General features: G+C 53.7%; 3 protein-coding genes and 1 long non-coding RNA gene across 16 annotated transcripts in view; 2 read left to right on the plus strand and 2 right to left on the minus strand.

Moving 5' to 3' along the window:
- PTK7 (protein tyrosine kinase 7 (inactive)) overlaps window positions 1-2,296 on the minus strand; it is a 58,292-nt gene extending 55,996 nt beyond the window's left edge. For 4 of the 5 annotated variants that reach the window (XR_012062129.1, XM_072944967.1, XM_072944963.1 and 1 more), the window contains exon 1: window positions 1,999-2,296. Coding sequence is in view for 4 of the 5 variants with exons in the window: in XM_072944967.1 (XP_072801068.1) it covers window positions 1,999-2,077 (79 nt within the window). In the remaining variant the exon portion in view is untranslated. The remainder of the gene's footprint in view (window positions 1-1,998) is intronic. The other variant, XM_072944966.1, reaches the window with a different exon arrangement.
- Window positions 1,278-4,368, plus strand: LOC140687692 (uncharacterized). Of its 2 annotated transcripts, none has more exons than XR_012062132.1 (3): window positions 1,278-1,528; window positions 3,465-3,628; window positions 4,271-4,368. It is a non-coding gene; the product is annotated as an uncharacterized lncRNA (long non-coding RNA). The 2 variants fall into 2 exon arrangements; XR_012062131.1 differs by lacking the exon at window positions 4,271-4,368 and adding an exon at window positions 4,044-4,242 and having other exon boundaries at window positions 1,292-1,528.
- On the minus strand, window positions 3,477-15,075 carry KLC4 (kinesin light chain 4). 7 transcript variants are annotated; one of them, XM_006201977.4, is made up of 16 exons: window positions 14,997-15,075; window positions 13,148-13,429; window positions 11,900-12,130; window positions 10,434-10,515; window positions 9,612-9,822; window positions 9,090-9,177; window positions 7,781-7,882; window positions 7,355-7,528; window positions 6,933-7,032; window positions 6,682-6,734; window positions 6,397-6,467; window positions 6,116-6,224; window positions 5,407-5,547; window positions 5,006-5,121; window positions 4,576-4,639; window positions 3,477-3,939 (listed from the first exon to the last, which is right to left on the minus strand). In XM_006201977.4, the coding sequence occupies exons 2-16, from the start codon at window positions 13,403-13,405 to the stop codon at window positions 3,889-3,891; spliced, it is 1,851 nt and encodes a 616-aa protein (XP_006202039.1). In that variant the 5' UTR covers window positions 13,406-13,429; window positions 14,997-15,075; the 3' UTR covers window positions 3,477-3,888. The 7 variants fall into 7 exon arrangements, with proteins under 7 accessions (XP_006202039.1, XP_015092908.1, XP_072801072.1 ...); XM_015237422.3 differs by having other exon boundaries at window positions 4,576-4,636; window positions 14,997-15,066; XM_072944971.1 differs by lacking the exon at window positions 14,997-15,075 and adding an exon at window positions 14,543-14,780.
- On the plus strand, window positions 14,930-18,777 carry MRPL2 (mitochondrial ribosomal protein L2). Of its 2 annotated transcripts, none has more exons than XM_006201980.4 (7): window positions 14,930-15,421; window positions 16,553-16,721; window positions 17,275-17,416; window positions 17,529-17,644; window positions 17,721-17,831; window positions 18,125-18,198; window positions 18,529-18,777. In XM_006201980.4, the coding sequence occupies exons 1-7, from the start codon at window positions 15,326-15,328 to the stop codon at window positions 18,739-18,741; spliced, it is 921 nt and encodes a 306-aa protein (XP_006202042.1). In that variant the 5' UTR covers window positions 14,930-15,325; the 3' UTR covers window positions 18,742-18,777. The 2 variants fall into 2 exon arrangements, with proteins under 2 accessions (XP_006202042.1, XP_031544431.1); XM_031688571.2 differs by having other exon boundaries at window positions 14,931-15,421; window positions 18,444-18,578.
- The last annotated feature ends 139 nt before the right edge of the window (window positions 18,778-18,916 follow it).

Genomic DNA, 18,916 nt, shown 5'->3' on the forward strand with positions numbered 1-18,916 from the left:
CCATTTAAAAATCGTTGCCCCCCTGAAGTCATGTGTCCAGGGGTGGGTTGAGTCCCTGGATTTCACTGGAAGACAGACAGCAGGCGCCCAGCCTCGGATGAAACTGTTTATAGCACACGGGCAGGTTCCACACCAAGGCACATTTGGTGGAACTGATTTAAGGCTCTCATTAAAATGTTCCTTTGTTGAGCAGAAGACATCTCCCACCCCCAGAGGAGATTCCAGACTTCCAGTCCCAAGCCCTCAGCCTGCCCTAACTTCCCCCCCCCCCCGACCCCCGCCCCTGAACCCCAGGAACCCTCCCTCAGCCCCTGCTAAACACCCGTCACCGTATTAACATTGATTAACATCAGAGTCGTCTTCTCACGGAAGGAATTTAGGAATTTGGCATTTGTTGAACAAGAGCCCCGTCTCCACCAGAATCTTCCCTGGACTCCAGAACTCTAAACATCAGCAGTGAAGGCAGCCATATCGGGTGACCCACACACCAAAACTCGAACAGTCCACCGACCTAGGAAAGCTGTGCACTCGGGCTGCCAGCCCATATGGCTGGGCCCCCAATCCTGGCCATGCAAAAAACTTTCATACTTCCTCTGGGAGCAGATGTGGGTTCTGCCATGAGCTTAACCATCCCACACATCAGAAGGAACACAGAACGGCTCCAGAAAAACCTACAAATCTCGAGAACTTGTTCTTACCTGGGCCCCAGGTGACAATTACCTCTCCTTTTACAACTAGGGGTAGAGGAGAAGATGATTTCATCAATACCAAACCCCCTTGACACCTGGCAGGCCAGGAAGATGTCAGAAAAAGCAATTCTCTACCCCTCACCCTCCCCATGGCCACTCTTCAAAGGAAGAGGAAAGTAATAAGCCAGGACCAGGTCTCCTGGGCAGGGTTCCCCCAGCAAGGGCTGCTGCCAGGATCCTCATCAAAGATTTCGTGTTTTGGAAGTGGGGTGGGGCAGGGGTCAAACTTCCACTCCAGACTGGTTGGGGTGTGCGGGTAGCTTGGCGCTTTCCTCTAAAGCACTTCAACATCTCAGTGGTGACTCTCAGGTGTGACCTGGCCAGGAAATAAAGGTGTGTGGGATAGAGGGGTCTCGTCCAGTCGGCCCCGGAGATAGAGGCCGCACCCTCCTCAAAATGCTGAGGCCCTCCAAGAAGACAGAATGAACTCTTTTTTGCCTTTCTGCCCATAGAAAAGAGAGATTTTCTTCCCGTGTGGGGAAGAGAGAGGATGGAAATCCAGGAAGGAGCAGAACCAATCCCGTCCGCACCTTTGCAGGCCGGCCATGCCCGATTTTGGCAGCGGCCTTCACACATTAGTCACCGCGACAGCCTGGGATTCTCAGCTCCCCAGATCCGACCCTGGCAGGGAGAGGGTTCAGGGATCGGGCCCAGGAGCTGGAGGAGATGGGGCGGCCCCTCATTCTTCCTTTCTTCCGCCCTCACCATCAGGGCCGTCGGGGTCCCAGCCTAGCCCAGGAACTTGGAGGAGGGAAGCCGGGAGCGCCGGGCCGGCATAGGTAACAAAAGCTCCGCGCCCTGCGCGCCGCAGGTCGATCCCTCATCCGGCCCCAGGCCAGCCTCCCTCACCTAGGCTGAGTCTGTCGCGGGGACTCGGTCTCCCCCACCGCCAACTACCGAGTTGCACCCCCTAAGTGGAGGGCAGTCGTTTCTTTCCCTCAAAGAAACTCCCCACCGGGGCCCGGGAGCCGACAACTCCCGAGCAAACTCTCGGCTCAGGCCGGGAAAACTCTAGGGAGGCTGGAAACGCGTCCTCGCGGGCGCGGGGGCGACAGGGGCCCTGGGCGAGTGCCGGGAGGCTTCGCCACCTCCCAGTTGCCGGGACTTCGCCCCTCCCCAGCGAGCCCCTGACCTACGTCCGGGTGTCTCTCCCGCTCCAGCCGCCCAAGCCCACCTCCCCGGTGCTCACTTTACCCCGCGGGGCTCCCGCGCTCCCCGAGCCGAGCTCCCCCAGCTCGCCGGGACTCACCGCCCAAAAGCGGCAGCAGCAGGACGCTGAGCAGAGGCAGCGGGCGGGGGCTCCTCGGGGCTCCGCGCGCGGCTCCCATCGCCGCAGGCCCGGGGAACGGAGTGGGCGGGAGCACGGCGGGCTTGCGGTCGGCGATCCCTGGCGGGCCAGGAGGCCGAGCGCACAGGAGCGCGGGCGCCGCTGCAGCAGCCGCAGCCGGAGCCCGAGCCCGAGGCGTCCCGAGCCGGAGCCGCGCGCGCCGGGTACCTCCAAGTCCTCGCGCGCCGCCGCCGCCGCCTCCAAGCCCCGCCCCGCGACGCCCCTTCCCCGCCAGCCGCCGCGCGCCGCCCCGCCCCCTAGACGCCCCCTCCCCGCCGTGTTGGGGAGGAGCTCGCAGTTGGGGGAGGGGTCTGGAGATGGATCCTGGACAGAGGGAAGGCGTCCCAGGGGAGTGCGGGGGACCTCCTGAACGAGGAAGAAGAGCGGAGGCTGTGCCTACCGCCTAGTCTGCAGGGAGTCAGGGGGCCCAAAGTGACTTTTGTGATTCCATGGCTCCTGCGGAAGATGGTTGGTTCTGGGCTTTCTTGATAGCTCTGACCAACACTTCCCCCAAATTCTCTGGGTAGTGGGGAGAAAGGTGGACTCTAGCTCACTTCTCAACAACCTGAAATCCTCAGGGAAACTTAGAACAGAAGAGTGTCCTTGGTGTCCCTAAGCAAGGTACCCTGGAGGTACTGTGGAGCTCCAGGAGAGATGTAGCCTGGAAAGTGAGGGACCAGTTAGTGCATGACTAGGGTCTGGTTTGACTCTGGACCAATCTGAACCCAAAGGTGTAAAGAGAATGGGCTCTCTGAAGGCTGTTAAACTGACAAATTCATCCCAAGTCCATCTACAGACAGTCTGGGCTGTGTCAGGGCATGGCCAAGTCTCCAGCTGTGGGGAGGCCCAGTACAGCCCTTGTTCCAGGCACCCCCCCACCCCTAGCGCCACCACCCCCACATTCTTTCTTTGTTGTGAAAGCAGCAAGGGGTGTAGGAGGCGGGTCAGGAGGAGTCAAGCTTTAGAAGATGGGCCCCAGCTGCTGCTAGGCCTCCAGGATATGCTGAGAGGGGATGGATAGTTAAGTGCCTCGTCCCCCTCCAGAGCTCTGGAGGGCCCCCCAGGCCTTCTTAGACCTCCCTTCCCCCAAGCAGCTGGGAGGAGGAGGGGCCGCCACAGAGGGCCTCACGGGCTGGGAGCAGTGGCGCCAGGACTCCAGGGTCCTGACACATGGCCACCACATGTCCCTGATAACCCAGTCCACAGCACCTTCTCCCCCACCCCCCAGATGCCTTCCTGCAGGCCCTACTGGAGAGGATACAAACAGGGGAAGGACGAAAGAACAGATCCAAGAAGCAACGTTCCTCCTTCCGCCCCATCCATCACTGCCCTTCGCCCTCCTGGGAAGGGCCCCAACTCAACCCTTGCTTCCTTCCCTTTTCAATCAGGACTCCTGTGGCTGAATGGTTACCTGATTCTTTTATTTAAGAAAAGTGAAATACATGGACCTGAAGTGAGGCAGCAGAGGGAACAAGGAAGGCCAGGGCAAGGCAGGCTAGCTGGCCAGCCTCGAACCCTCTGACAGAAAAGCCAGCAGCAGGCTGCATCGGAGGTGCGTACCTGCTCCTTGCCCACCTTGGGGGCTTTGGAGCTATCTACTCTAGAGGACCACAGGGTAGGGAGAAGATGTCCTGAGGGTCCTTCCTGAGGGGGATTCCTGAGGAGGGAGCCAAGACCCTAAGGGCAGCAGCAATCTTCTGGTTATCTGCTCCCCCTTCACTGCCCCACCTTGGGGTTGGAAGAGCTAGGAGCAACAGGGAATGCTGTGAGGGCTGTGGGGGTACCCAGAAGACCTGGGGTGGGGGTTGAATGTCAGCTGCTTGAAGAGAGGTCCATACTGCTGGCGCTGAGGCCCCGGGAGACCTGAAACCAACAACATCATGCCATCAACCCAGGGACCTCAGCCTCCCAAAGACTGTCCCCTAGAGCCTGTCCATCTCAAGGCTGCAATCTCTCTCTGGACCTAGGACGGAACCTGTAACCTCAACCCAAGCTCTGGGGCTTTGTTTAGCCTTTACTGGGATTTTCCAGAAAGCCACAATGTGATGGAGAAAATACCTGGAAGAACCACATGAATATTGGCATATACTTTGAATGCGTTGATACAAGTAATTATTTCCCATTAAATTGTCATTGCTGTTTGCTCAAATGGAGATGAGTTAATACTTTTTTCTTTTTCCTTTCTCATCTACAGAGTCCTGAGTCCCCCAGGTGAGGAGTGTGGTGGCTGAATAGGAAAAGCCATTAGTATCCCCAGATCATTCTTGAATGTTCAGAGAACATCAATTCCTGTTGCCCTCCTGATTAATTTATTTGCTACTATCTCTGGCCCGAAACTGTCCCTTGGTGGTCACCACCCACAACAAGCTGTCTGCCTGATTCCTGTCTGCCCACCTCCAATTCCCTGACAGAGTCTTCATCCCAGATGACTCTCCCCCCTCCCACTGGGCTTGTCCTTTCCTTCTCACCCACCAATATGCTTACGAGCCCTACTCTCACCTGGAGGGGTGCTGCACTGGGCTGGTTCAGATAGTTCAAGGAGGCTGCCCGCTTCATGTTGCTGCTATGATGGAAAAGAAAGAATTGAGGCCTCTTCTCTTCCCTGTGGGTGGCCCAAAAGCTATGGGCCTCTTGGGCACCACCACCCACCAGAAATGAAATCACTGCCTCTCCACTATCTGACCCGCCGCCCCAACACACATGTACAAGCTCTCTTATCTGCATCAGTAGCCAGGATCAGCTCGGTGGCGTTCCCCCTCAACACCCCGACTAGGGTAGCCGTTTTTCCCACATTCTCTGTCCATGCCATCCCATTGACCTCCTCCACGTTTCTCTCCGAGACACTTGTCCTCCAGAGATGAGGGGCCTAGAGGATCTGGAAGCCAGGGCTCACCTGGCTGCTCTGCCACATCTCAGTCACACTGTGTACCTGGAGGGTCGGGGCTCGGTCCCCTGGAGCTTTCTCACCAAAAGTTCGCTGCTTCTACGAAGCACATCCCGGATCTTGCCTAGAGAGCCGCTCCTCTGCAGGGCCCCACTGCCATCCTGGCAGAGAGGGATGGGGAATGGAAGCTAAGGGGATCCCAGGCAGACTGGCTTCTGGGTCTCCTCCTGCCATTTATTCTGCACATCTCCCCCAGCCCCCAAAAGCCCAATGACTGACAACGAGAGCCCTATCCACAGCTGGCTTGCAGAGAGACCCCTGAGAAGGATGGGTGAACTGAACTGGGATGGGGACAACGCGCCCTCATATCCCATCCACATCCTACAGGATCACACTGGCAGCAGCAGGAGGGGCAGGAGAGAGCGAGGGGAAATGATCAGACTTACCCCTGACCACTCCACAGCCACGGAGGCATCTTCACCTCCCCCAAATTTCACACTGCCTCCAAGACCCTCCTGGGAAGTCCTTCCACTGTCACCCTCCCCAAGCAGCTCAGCCACCTTGGTCTGGCTGATAGGGTCAGTGCCCTGGAAGGAAAAGGAAGGAGCTGGAACTTCCCACTTCTGAACTCCTCAGGGTGGGGCTTTCCAACTTTTTCACCATCAGCCACAGCAAAGACAACATTTTCCCTTGTGCTGCCTCAGTACATTCTGGAAAGGAAATGCCCACGTTTTCTATCTGCAAAGCATCCCTACATACAGATTCACATCTATCTTTAGCCGTGGCCTACGCTGAGTGGATTTCAGGACCCACTAACGAGCCAAGACCCACAATTTGAGAAACTCTGATTTAGGGCTCCCCTCAACTGCCACCCTCTCACCCATTCCACCATGCCGCTCCTCAGAAGATTCTTCATGTTGTGAGAGAGCAGGGCTTCCCTGTTAATAGTCCCATTTAGTGGAGTGAACCTTGAACCACAAACGGAAGGTAGGGAGTAAGAATACACTTAAAAACAACCACAACCACAAGAGTGTCTCACCTTCCTCTCCCTCATCTTCCTCTTTACTCTTCAGAGACTCACAAGAAGCCTCAGTGGTTTTCCGTCCCATCCCAGGGCCCTACCTTCCTGACCTCCTTCCCCTCCTGGTCTCTGACCTGTTTCCGGGAACGCAGGGCACATTCCTCCAGGGTCTCAGCTGCCTCCAGCTTTCCCTGGCGCCTGTACAGAGCTCCCAGGTTTCTCAGAGTCGTGTTCACTGTGGGGCTGTGGTGGGTGAGACCAGAGAAGGAAGAGAAGGTGGGTTCAGAAAACAAGCAGGAAAGGGAGTGGAGCTAAGGCCAAGGGAAGATCAAAGGGAAGAGGGGGAAGGTCCAGAAGGCTGGGATCTGGGCTCCGAAGGCATCGGAGCCAAACTGGCTTCTCACTGGCAGCTCACCTGCTTACTTTGCACGCCTTGTACCAGCCTCCATACTCAGCATAGGGTGTGCTGCCCTCGCGGTGCCGGCTCTGCGGGAGGACGGACAGGGAGGAGAAGGCAGAGATGAGAGTACAGAGATGCTGGGGTGCAAGCTGGCACAGGGCTGGGGTGCAGGCTGGGCTGGGGAAGGCACCATGCATCCGGGGCTGGTGCTCATGTGGGAAATGAGGAGCTGGGCTGGTGCAGGGGAAAGTCAGAGGCCCTGGTAGGCTCGGGTTCCCCAGGCTGGGCCACCCCACTCACTTTGCTCATTTCCTCCCGCTCTTCTGCATGCATCCAGATGGGCTTGTGGTTGTCTGAGGGTGATACATGGGATGGGAGGGCAAGGTTAGAGAACAGAGCTGGATGGTATGGGGGGAGCCAGGACCCAGAGGCTGACAGAGCTGGACTAAAGGGGTCTGGCTCCCTCGAGAACCACTGTGGTCAAACCCCCAACCTTTGATCTGCATTTCCTTTCCTCCCTGCAGCTCCCTGCCCAGGCTGTCCCCACTCACCATCCACAGACCCAAACTCCTGCACGTGGGCGCGGGTCAGGATCTCTTTATAGAGCGTCTCAGCCTCAGCATATTTGCCCTGTTTCAGGTAACAGGAAGCCTAGGGCAGGAAGGGAAAAACACAGGAGCAAGAGAGGAGGTCAGGATACAGCCAGGTCTGGGATGTCCACGTCTTGGTCTCTTTATGAGTCTCCCCAGAGATCCTCCTCACACCTCCTTTTCGAGCTGCAGGGTCCAGGGTGTTCCCACTCCACTCTCAAGGGGCAATTGCCCTTCTGCATTCCCACCGGGAGGAAGCAGAACCCTAAGCCCCAAAGGCAGCCCCAGAGATGGGCACAAAGGCGATGAGGTTAGTGAACCAAACTATGATGTTTCCTCCAACCCCTGCCTCCTCCCACGGCCCTTACTCCTCCATTCCTTACCAGGTTGTTCTTGGTTCGGGCTACATTAGGGTTGTCCGGCCCCAGCTGCCCCTCGTAGATGGCCAGTGCCCGCCGGTAATAACGTTCCACGGCCTCATACTTGCCCTGGTTTTGGCACAACAGGGCCAGGTTGTTCAGCTGCTTTGCCACATCAGGGTGGTCGGTGCCCAGGACCTGAAGGGATGCAAAAGATCAATAGCTGTGATGTGTGTGTGTGTGTGTCTGTGTGTCTGTGTGTGTGTCTGTCTGTGTGTGTGTGCGTGCGTGTGCCCATGCAGGGAGCAAGGGGAAGGGAAAGATGGAACAAGGCACAAGGCAGAGATGGGGGGTGAGACAAAAAGAAGTGAGGGAAGAGGGCAGACTGGAAGAGAGACAATGGAGAAGGGGTCACCGCAGCATGCAAGGACGGGTAGAGGGCACGGGCACCTGTTCTCGAATCTCCAGTGCCCGCTGGCACAGCGGCTCCGCCTCTTTGTATTTGCCCCTTTTGCCATAGAGCACAGCCAGATTGTTGAGTGTGGCAGCCACCTGGGAAGATAGGCTTGTCCCCATCAGATGCTGATGCTGCAACGGACCTCGAACAGCAGGGCCAGAGGTAGGGGAAGGGACACTGCCGAACCCAATGGCTCTAAGGTTCCCCGTGAGGTGAGGGTGGTCTCCCCATCTAAGGAGAGTGTTAAGACATTCTGGGAGCAGGTTTTTTTTTTGGTTGCCATAAAGATTGGGGGCACTGTTAACCTTTGGGGAGGCAAGGATGTTACAGATGTTCTGCATGTGTGGGACAGCCCTGCCAACTTTTAAATGTCCTGCCAGACATTCAAATGCTGAATAGATGCTTTGACACTTGCTGGGATATCAAAACAGGAGTTCTGTTTTCTGAGATGCATCACCCCTGTCTATCACATGGCATAAGACAGGGAATTATTTTCACGGTCAGCTCATTTTCAAAAATAGCTGATCTCTCATTCCACTCTGACAATCTAGCATTTGTCTTGGCATATTATCCCTACTTAAGGTTATTTCTCTCTTTCTCTTATCATGAACAACTAAATCTGGTTTGTTATTACTTATTCTAACACTGGATTTTAATCTCATATGCATCAATTCTTCTGCTTTATCATTTTCCTGGTACATACTTTTACATAGAATGACTTGCTGGCTTTACTTCTTCTAAATCTAAAGTTCTTCACTCGTTACGTATGAGACTACTACATTATGTCCTCCACTGTTGCTATACTCAATATAGCTGTTCTTTCATTTTATTGTGATTTAGAGATTATATGTATTATTTTATTATAAATTACTTTCCTTGATTCTCTTTCGTATTAATACAGTATCATTCAACTTTTTGGGAAATTATATGTGCAAGTAGGTTACATTATCTATGAGTTAAGTTTCAGGAAAATACTCATTATAAGAAGGGGTCATTGGGTGGAGGGTATATAGCTCAAGTGGTAGAGCGCATGCTTAACGTACACAAGGTCCTGGGTTTAATTCCCAATACGTCCTCAAAAATAAATAAGTAAACCTAATTACCTCCCCCGACAATAAAATTTTTTTAATTAATTTAAAAAAAAGGAGTCATTGGATCTCAGAGAGTTGAGAACCACTGGGATCAGCAGCCAGTGCCTGAGAGAAAGGCATCCTCACACCTCTTTCCTGAACACCCCCAGGGAGTGGGCTGAGGGTGGACAAGCTAAGAAGGCACAGGGTAAGGAGGGCAAGGACTACTGACAGCAGGGTGGTCCGGGCCCAGGGTGCGCTCTCGGATGCTGAGGGCATCATTTAGCAGGTGGGCAGCTTCCTTATACTTATTCTGGTCCCTGTAAGAGGACAAAAGTGAAAAGGGGTTACCCTGAACTCTGCCCCCAAGCCATCTCCTTACCTCCTTCCCTTTGGGACAACTGAGGTACATTTAGGGATTGGGGTCCCCCATGAAGGGAATCCTGGTGGGAGGGGTGAGAAGGGTTCACCGACACAACTGGAGTGTTGCCATGCCCAGAGGAGGCCACAAGTTACAGGACAAAAAATACAAAAACAGAGAGAAAGAGACCCTGCCCAGAGCTGAGAGATGTGTATGCTCTGAGATCAAGGGCTCAAGGATGAAAGCAAGAGTCCTAGTACAGGAGAAAGCCCCCTGGTGGGGTACACCATGGAGGGGGAAGAGGTACCTTATGGAGAGGAGGAAAGGGAGCCAAAGGTGGACGAAGGTGGGAACGTAGAGGCAGGTTTGGGCAAGGAGGAGGGCAGTGCTCACCGGTACACCAAAGCCAGGATGTTGAGCATGGTGGCCACATCAGGGTGGTCGCGGCCGGACGTGCGCTCCAGGTCCTCCAGTGCCTGCTTACAGAGCGGCACAGCTACCTCGTAGCGACCCTGGGCTGCATACTGGATCACCAGGTTGTGCAGAGTCCGCAACCTCGCTGGGATCTCATAGCCGCTGTGCTGGGCGCCCCGGCCGCGGGACACTGTATCACCGCAGAAAATGACTAGGAGACTTCCTCAGACAACGCTGCCTCTCCCTTTGCTGTTTTCCCTCCCCCACTCCCACTCCACGTCTTGTTCTGGGCCTGTGCCCACCCCCACCAGGCTCCCTCTAGAGACCAGCCTCAACTACTATTCTTTTGCCCATTCTCTTGCCTCTGTGTCCAGCACAATCCCATCTGCTCCCCCAGTCATTCATTCATTCAACAAACATTTACACAGCCAGCATGAGCCAGGGGCTGTGCAGGGACACAGAGGTAAGAAAGAGCTGGTTCTTCCCCTAGAGGAACACATGCTCTTCCCCTCCAGGGTCATCCTCCCACTCGACAGTGAATTCTTTACTGGTGAGACCTGTGTTGTGCTCATCGTGGTCTCCCTAGTGCCCAGCACAGTGCCCAACACACACTAAATACTTAATAGATGTTGATGAATAAGGAGGAGGCTTAGGAAATCAAAGCACTGGTCCCCAGCCCATCTCCAGGGGAAATGGAGAACCTATCCCTGGATGGTGAGCACCCTGTGTTCAGGGTGAGCCACAGCTGGGACCAGCCTCCTGCTGCCCCTCTTCACCCTCCAACTCCAGAGGCAGACTCACAGCCGTTGCTGGGGTCCTCTTCTTCCTCATTGGGGAAGAGGTCATCCAGAGAATCTTTGGAGGCATCACCTTCCTTCTCCTCCTGGAAGGGAAGCAGTGGCATATCTGGGCCAAGATAGCCCCAGTGGCCTCTTCAGGCCCCCTCTAAGCCATGAAATCACTGACAGGTGGGGCTTAGGCTAAGTCCCTTGTTCAAGTCCCCACCCCTGGGAAGACCAGCATCTGTCCCACCAAGCTTAGGCCTCTGTTGTATGTAAAATACAGAGATGCTTCAGCTAGAATCTCATGACTTTCCCTTCCTTCACATCCAGAGAGGTTCCTTCCCAAGCACCCTCATCCCCCAGCCTCCACCTCTCTCCCCCTCAGCTCTACTAATTATAGTCCTGTGTTGATCCCTGTGTGCTTACACTGATTATACGTCTGTCCTGTTTCTCCTGAGGACAGGGCTATGTCTGACCTTATGGACACGTACCTGAAGTGTCTAGTTCAGCCCCATGCCCCTCATCGGCCACCACTTACTCTGGACTTAGTGCCCAAACCTCACTGTCCAACCTGCTTCCACACTGGGTAAAGTGCTTTGCCCCACCAGGCCCTGCAGCCTTGTACAAACACCTCCAACCCTCCTGCTCAGCTTCACCAGTGTGTCCCATACAAATCATCCCACTGTCTCTGGGGCAGACCACCTTTCCAGCCCTGGAGCCTTATCTGTCACACGCACACACACACTCTGTCTAGAAAGCTCAACCCTCTCCCTCCTTGACCATCAAAATCCACCCCAATTCCTAATCCATTCAAATAAAAAAATCCAACCTAAATCTTACCCATCCCTGTATGCCCCTCCTCTGTGAATCTTTCAGACCATTCCAGCCCCCATGAACCTATCTCCTTGGAACTCCTCCCACCCAACCACTCCTCCAGCACCGGGCACTGCTGCTTTGTGTGTTCACATACATGTTCCCACATGTAAGCCTTGTTCCTACAGCTACATTATAAGCTCAAGAGGACAGGAACTCCCTTTTGTGGTTCCTCACATCTACCCGATAGACATCTTGCACTGCCTAAGGCACAGAGATATATAAATGCCTGTTGAACGAGGGTTAAATTCCACATATTTTGAAAGCAAATTTTAGAAGGACTTGTTCAACTGGGCTGTGCTCTCCCTAACTGGGGTACTTAGGATTCTGAATTGGAATTGCCCCTGTGCTTATCTGTCTCCCCCATAAACCTGTGAGAGCAGGCCCACAGTCTGCCCTGTTCATTGTCCATCCCCTGCGAGTGCACGGTGCCTGACATGTTCATAGTCATTTCATCGAATGTTGACGGAACGAGTGACTATTACTTCCCCCTTGCTGTCATCTGGAGTGGCGTTGGGACCTGAATTCGGCCAGGCTGGGGCAGGTGGGGGCTGCTGGCCCTCGAGGAGGACTCCTGGGGCGACCCCGCCCCCGCAAGCCCCGCAGGCTCACCGCAGTGTGCCCGTCCTCATCGTACTGCCGCAGCTGCCCCAGGAACTCCAGGTGCTTCTTTTCCTCCTCCAGCTGAGCCACCGCCTGTTCGCTGCGCTGCAGCCGCTGCTGGGTGCCCGCCAGCTCATCCCGGAGCCACTGGTTCTCCTGGCACAGCCTCCGGACCTGAGCCCGCAGCTTCTGTTTCTCCGACTCCACTGTGCTCAGGTGGCTGGCCAAAGCCAGCATCACCTAGGTGGGCACATCCTGTGAGTGTCAGACTCCGGGTAGGAGTGTTATGGGATAGATGGGAGGGGAGCCTACCGGGGGGAGGAGGCAAGACTGACAGGGGTCAGGAGGTAGCTTGGAGAATGATGGTTCTACTTTCAAAATATATCCTGGATCCAACTCCTCACCACTGCCAGAGCCACCGCCCTGGGCCAAACCACCATCCATTCCTTCCAGGATGGCGATCATAACCTCCTCTCTGGCCTCCCTATTTCTGCTCTTGTTCCCCTAGAATCTGTTCTCAACCCTGCAGCCTGATGGTCCTCTTAAAGTGTTAATTTAGACCACATCACTCCTCCGCTCAAAACATTCCAATCGCTTCTGTCTCACTCAAAGTAAAAGCAAGGTCCTTTTGATGGCCTACAGTTCCAAACACTCTGTCCCCTGCCCCCACCCCCATTACTTCTCCAGCTTCATTTTCTGTTTTGCTTCTCCTCATTCACTGCACTGCACACTGCACTGCACTGCACCGCACTGACCCGCGTTGAGCTCATCGGGAGGACTCCAGGTCCAGGCCTTTGCACTTGCGTCCGCTCTGCTCGGGATGCTCTTCCCCCAGTTATTGTACGTCTCATTCCCTCATCTTCAACTCTCTGTTCAAATGGCGCCTTTTCAGTAAGGCTTTTATCGACTATTCTACCTAAAATTGTATCCTCTCTCCTTGCTCTATTTTTATCCTTTTAACCTTAGCAATTATCACTCTGGTATACTGAATCACTTACTTATTTGTGTATCGTCTACCTCCCCTAGCCAGAATTTAAGCTCCAAGATGGCAAAGCTTTATGGCTGTTGTGTTCAGCGATGTGTCTCTAGCATCCAGAATTGTAGTGCCTGGCGCACTGTACAGGCTTACTACGTATTTACTGGATGAATGAATGCAAGCATCTAGGACATGGGGATCCCAAGCGACCCCAAAGCTCCAATCAGACAACTGCTCCTCCATCGAAGCTAGGCCACTTGGCACTACCTCTACCCCCTTACCTGCGCCTCACTCAGCCCCAGCTCGATGTTTTCCATGGAGCGGCGCAGCTGCCGGGCCTTCTCATGCACCAGCCCTTCTTCATGGCCTCCCTGCTGCAGACACTCGATGGTGTGGGAGAGGCTTTGCAGCACAGCCTGGTGTTCACTGTGTAGAGCCTCCAGCCCTTGGCTCACCAGACGGGTGCTCCCCAGGATCTCCTCCTGGCTGAGCCGGTGCCCTGCAGTCTCATCCCGCTGTCCCAACACCAGACCCGACATCCTGGCAGGGGGCCCTTGCCTGGGCTACAGAGAAACAACAGAGCTCAACTGGAGTAAAGATAGGAAAGAGTGGCTGAACGCCTTGGGTAGAGGGTGGTGGGGATCCAAATGAAGGGATGAGAGTTGGGGGGGGGCTGTGGTTTAACTGGAGAGAGAGAGAGAGACCAGCGGGGAGGCAGCTTGTGACACTAGACACAAAGCTAAGGTTGTTGGAAAGAGGCAAGAAGAGGAATTGAATTGACTAAGAAAGACTGCAGAAGAAACAAAGGTGCTGAGAAGTAACAGAGGGATTTCGAACTAAGGAACAAGAGAACAGAGAAGTTGGAGAGAGAGCTTGGGCTAGGAAAGGGAATCAGGAGAGGAGAGGCTGCACTACAGGGAACACAGAGGGTGTCTGAGAGAGTTGTAGAAGCAACGGGGTTAAAGCAGACAGGAGATACACAGAAAAAAGTGCAGAGGTTTCAAAAAAAGGGAAGAACAGGTTTCATAATTAAATGAAGAAAGAGAAGGGAAGGAAAAGAAGAGGAGCCTTCATCACAGGACCCACATGAGAGGCCCAGAGGCTCATGGTCTTCAGGCTGCTCCACCCACGGAGCTAAGCCCAGCATCTCCCAACCTGGTCAGCCCTCCTTCTTTCCCCACTAGCCTGAAGCCCCAGGTCTCAGGCTGTCTTCCTACTTCCTTGAAAAGGCCTCGTTTTTCATCTTTGAAGTCTTCTTACCCTGTAGATAGCCCTTGGTTGTGGCGTTCAGGCAGGAGCCCGGAAGAAACTCTGTTCTAGCAGCCAAGGATTCAGAAGGATCTGCCCTGCCCAAAGTCCAGAAGTCCAGCGTTCCCACCCCTTCTCTCACAACTTCACAGCCACCCAGAGGACTTGGCATAGAGCCCCACCCAGGACAAATGCCCTCCCACCTCCTACCTACAGGTCTTCAAAGACGACCAATGTCCCTCCTCCTTCCCCAAGCCAACCTCCTACCCCAAGCCTGAGGAGTTATTTTCTCCCAAGAACGAAGTGAGATTTGATCTGAGACCTGCAGCAAGGGGCGTGTCTGGGAACGGGCGAGGAGGAAGACCTGGTCACTTCTATGGCTTTGTCTCTATCATGATCACACTCTAATAGGCTCTGAGAGGAGTCACCTTAGGTTGCCTCCCAGACGCCTTATGATGCAGGGAAGGATGGCAGGTCCGTTGAGCGGCTGCGGGATCACAAGGATACGCACCGCTGGGGGTTGGTCTCGCGGGCCTGGGAGTGCGGTGATATTTCCCAGGCTGTCGACATGCCCTGAGGCCCAGGGTGGGGATAGAACGAGATGCGCAAGGGTGATGGGAAGAGGTCCGCGTCGCGAGCGAGTACCCGGGGCCAGACAATCCCGAGGTCACTGAGTCAATAGGTAGCGCAGGGGGCGGGGCAGACCTTCTGTCTGTCGGTCTGGAGGCCGAGGGGCGGGTAGAATCGCGGGGGGCGGAGTTTTTGAGTCTAACTGGAGTGTGTGAAATCCGACAGAGGGGCTCATTTGGTCATCTGCCCGGGAGTGCAGGAAAGAGGTAGCGGGACCTCAACTCTCAGCCCAGAGGACCCTCAAAGACTCACCCGCAGTCTGTCGGTCTCGCTGCCACCCTTGCCGGTACTGCCCCTTTAAATCCATCATGGCTGCCGCTCGAGGCAATTGTTTTGACTGCTCTGAGGGGCGGAGCCTGTTAGCCAGTCACGCGACCTAACAGCCACCCCGGGATTGGCTCTGACCACGCGCAGGGAGGAAAGGAGTGTGTGTCCAACTTGGTCTTTGGTTCTCTGCTTGTCTCTCTTTACGTCACGATGGAGCGACAGCACCGAGACCTGTTAGCGTCATCCAGCAGAGCCAGGCGGCCTGTCTAAAGGTGATGGTGGTGTGCTGAGCCCGACCGATTCTGGCCAAGCTCATGGCCCTGCGGGTACTGACCCGTGCTCTTGGCTCTCTGAGCCTGACGCCCCGGATCGCCGCTGTCCCCGACCCGAGCCTGCTACTGGCCACGCAGGTAATCCACCTTACCCGGAAATGAGGCTGTTTCCGTTCAGGCTGCCGGAGAGGGCACCAGGAGATGGGAGTTGGGGGATGAGAGTCTGGTTAAGAGTCATGCCGGCCCGTGACCTTGGATAAACCACTCCCAGCCTCAGCTTTCTCCTTTGTAAGCACAGCTATCTCACAGGGTCGCTGGATTCCTCAGACGAGATATTGGAAATGAAAGTGCTTTACAGACAAATATTGTACAGGTCTCAATAATAACTTACATTTATTGAGTGTCTGTCATAAGCCAAGCATAAGTAACAGACGTTTTAAATCAATGAATTCCTTTCAACCACTCTATAAAGTAATTATTATCATTCCCACTTTACATGAGAAAACTGATATGCAGTCCAAGGTCATACACCAACTATTGGAACTAGGCAGTCTGGCTTCAAAGCCTGGGCTCTTAGCCATTATTATAACCATTAAGAATGAGTTACTACTGAGATTAGAGAATTCAGGGTAAGAGACCAAGAAAAAGAGTCTAACATGAAGACATCACAAGGTCCTTAGAGGGCAACTAAGTCACAGAAAAGAGAAGTTAAGTCTTACCTCTGGAACTTTCAGACTGATGGTTTGCAGATGCATGCTTAAAATTCAAAACCAAACCAACCTACTATGTGAAATGCTGGAAATACAGCAGGGAACAAGACATAAATGATCTCGCTCCATTCATATCTGGAAAACTCAGAAACAATGCAACAAAATGGGCAAAAGGCATTGGTGCTGATGGTGGTACATGGATGTGTGGAAGTTAGCAGCCCTGGAGAAGGCAGTTGTTTAGGGAAGAGTTTCTTGGAGAAGGAGAGTTTTGAGCCAAATTTGGAAGAAGATGCACCAAGGGAGAACATTCCATTGAAGAAATACTTCAGAGGTGAGAGGATCAAATGAGGAGAGGTAATCAACACACATAAACCTTGATAAACATCCCATTCTGGCATCTGTGCAAGCTGTGAAGGCGGGTGGAGTTTTTGGACAGCTGGTCTGGGGCAGTTCCAGGAGGAGGTAGGCTACAAGCTAAACTTTGTGTCCTCTCCCTTAGTTCTCTGAGGCTTCTCCTTCAATTAGCTTTCAAGTGAAAGAGATTTCTGTTTATCGCTAGGTGACAAACAATGTTCTCCTTCCGCTGCCCTCTGCCTCGATGTTGCTTCCCTGCCGCCCATTCCTTACCTCTGTGGCCCTTAGCGCTAAATTTGTATCCTGGAAGAGTTGTACCAAGTATACCATTATGCCAGTGAAGATGAGGAAGTCTGGGGGCCGAAACCACAAAGGTGAGAGCAAGGGCAAGATTTAAGCAGTAAAGGGGAAAAACATCGTAGGACCCTAAGCCTGTATTTTAATACAGGCAGAGAAATGTAATTAAAAAGCATTTATCAGACTCCTTCTGCATTCAGTATGTGCGTGAGAGTAAGAGAGTAGAATACAGACAACAGACAAGTGGTCCGTGTTCCCAAAGATAATCTAGGTAATTGAATTGGACATACTCAGGAAGTTCCATGACATTTTTCTTCACACCCGTCACAAATTTACAATGGTTGAAATTGAACATGAGTTACATGGCTCTCAGTAAACTTCCTGAATTCAGTAATTTGTAGAGATTTTATCTGAAAGTTTTATACAATTTCAGGATCATGTTTTTTACCAAGCTCCATGTATGTGTTCACCCCCACTTACCCCATTGTGTTGTGCAATTTTTTTTTTAATCATTTCCTGCTAGTCATAATGTTGGGAAGCACTACTCTCTGCTTAGGATGGGCCTGTTCCTAGTGCTGGGAACTGATTTGTCTGACCTGGGTCATATCCCCCGCACTGTCCTGACCACAGGCCAAATCCAAGTGCATGGTATTGGCGGGGGCCACAAGCAGCGTTATCGCATGATTGACTTTCTGCGGTTCCGACCCGAGCAGGAATCCAAGCCAGGACCCTTTGAGGAGAAGATCATCACCGTCCGCTATGATCCCTGTAGGCAAGTTTGAGATGTAGGGTCATGATGGTATGGCTGAATGACTGCTCTGTGGCTTTTTAGAAGTCATGAGGCTGCCTAGATGGTCTGCTTACCTGTTTCTCACTCTGAACAGGTCAGCAGATATAGCTCTGGTTGCTGGGGGTAACCGGAAACGCTGGATCATTGCCACAGAAAACATGCAGGCTGGAGATATAATCCTGAACTCTGACCACATAAGCCGAATGGCAGGTGAGAGATGGCCGCCAGATGTGTGTGGGCTGGGAGGCTGCAAGGGTTCTGGTGCTGATAAAATTCTGTCTTTTAGTCGCCGCTCGGGAAGGGGATGCTCATCCTCTTGGGGCCTTGCCAGTGGGGACCCTCGTCAACAATGTGGAGAGTGAGCCAGGCCGGGGGGCCCAGTATATTAGAGCCGCAGGTATGAAAAAAGGAGCTGCTTGGGGGTCTTACAGTTTGGAAGGGCAAGGGATACCTGTGGGCACAATTCTCTGAACGCATGGGCCCACGTCTGGTCCACTGGCAAAGAAAAATGGGGAAAACAAGGACGAAGAGGTGCTTGTGTTTTGCCATAAAACCTTACATGTATCCTGCTTCAGGGTTTCTACTCCTGAAAGGCAAAGCAGGGGCAGTGTGTGGGGTACGGCCCCTTGAAAATCTGCTCCCCACCTCCTCCTCTGAGGAGGGTGGCAAAGCTATTTCTCCCTTCCCCAGGAACCTGCGGTGTGCTGCTACGAAAGGTGAATGGGACGGCTATCATCCAGCTGCCATCCAAGAGACAGATGCAGGTGTGTGGGTGTGTGGGTGCAGGTGGGAGGGATCATCAAAGGAGGAATTTTTGGAATGTGCCTTTCCTGGCCTGGATAGCTCCCAGATGTTTTATGTTAAGAACTGCCTGGAGCCAAGTCTGTCCTTTTCTGCCATGTGACTAGGCATGCTTGTCAGGCTGGCACCCTCAACTACTGCAGGACCTGCACTCAGATTCAATTGTGTTCTGCTTTTCCTGTCCTCTCTTTTCTCTCGTTGAGTATAGGAAGCCGCTCAAGAGTCCAGGCCCTCAACAGTGTGAGGCTCTTTCTCCCCACAGTGCATTCTCCCCCATCTGCTTTCACTGTCAGGTTTTGGAAACGTGCATAGCAACAGTAGGCCGCGTATCCAACGTTGATCATAACAAACGGGTCATCGGCAAGGCCGGGCGGAACCGCTGGCTGGGCAAGAGGCCTAACAGCGGACGATGGCACCGCAAGGGGGGCTGGGCTGGCCGAAAGATTCGGCCGCTGCCCCCCATGAAGAGTTATGTGAAGCTGCCCTCAGCTGCTGCCCAAAGCTGATATCCCTGGACTCAAATAAAGTGGCCCCTATTTTCATTTGTTTCTGGTTTTTGGGGGGAGGGAAGATGGTACATACTGGGCTGGGGCGGGGGCAGACAGGAACAAACAACCGTGGAGGGGAAGGGAAGGAAAATAAATGGATCCAATGAATGGGGCAAAAACTGAGGCCGCCCCC

Source organism: Vicugna pacos, chromosome 20, assembly GCF_048564905.1.
Source record: "Vicugna pacos chromosome 20, VicPac4, whole genome shotgun sequence".
Classification (NCBI taxonomy): domain Eukaryota; kingdom Metazoa; phylum Chordata; class Mammalia; order Artiodactyla; family Camelidae; genus Vicugna; species Vicugna pacos.

Coding starts and splice junctions, on each gene's coding strand:
- MRPL2 (XM_006201980.4), top strand. CDS start 15,326: ATGGCCCTGCGGGTACTGACCCGTGCTCTTGGCTCTCTGAGCCTGACG. Junction 17,417..17,528: donor GTCCGCTATGATCCCTGTAG/GCAAGTTTGAGA, acceptor CACTCTGAACAG/GTCAGCAGATATAGCTCTGG. Junction 18,199..18,528: donor CATCCAAGAGACAGATGCAG/GTGTGTGGGTGT, acceptor TTTCACTGTCAG/GTTTTGGAAACGTGCATAGC.
- KLC4 (XM_006201977.4), bottom strand. CDS start 13,405: ATGTCGGGTCTGGTGTTGGGACAGCGGGATGAGACTGCAGGGCACCGG. Junction 9,178..9,611: donor ATCCTGGCTTTGGTGTACCG/GTGAGCACTGCC, acceptor GTCCTCTTACAG/GGACCAGAATAAGTATAAGG. Junction 4,640..5,005: donor ACCGAGCCCCGACCCTCCAG/GTACACAGTGTG, acceptor TTTCCATCATAG/CAGCAACATGAAGCGGGCAG.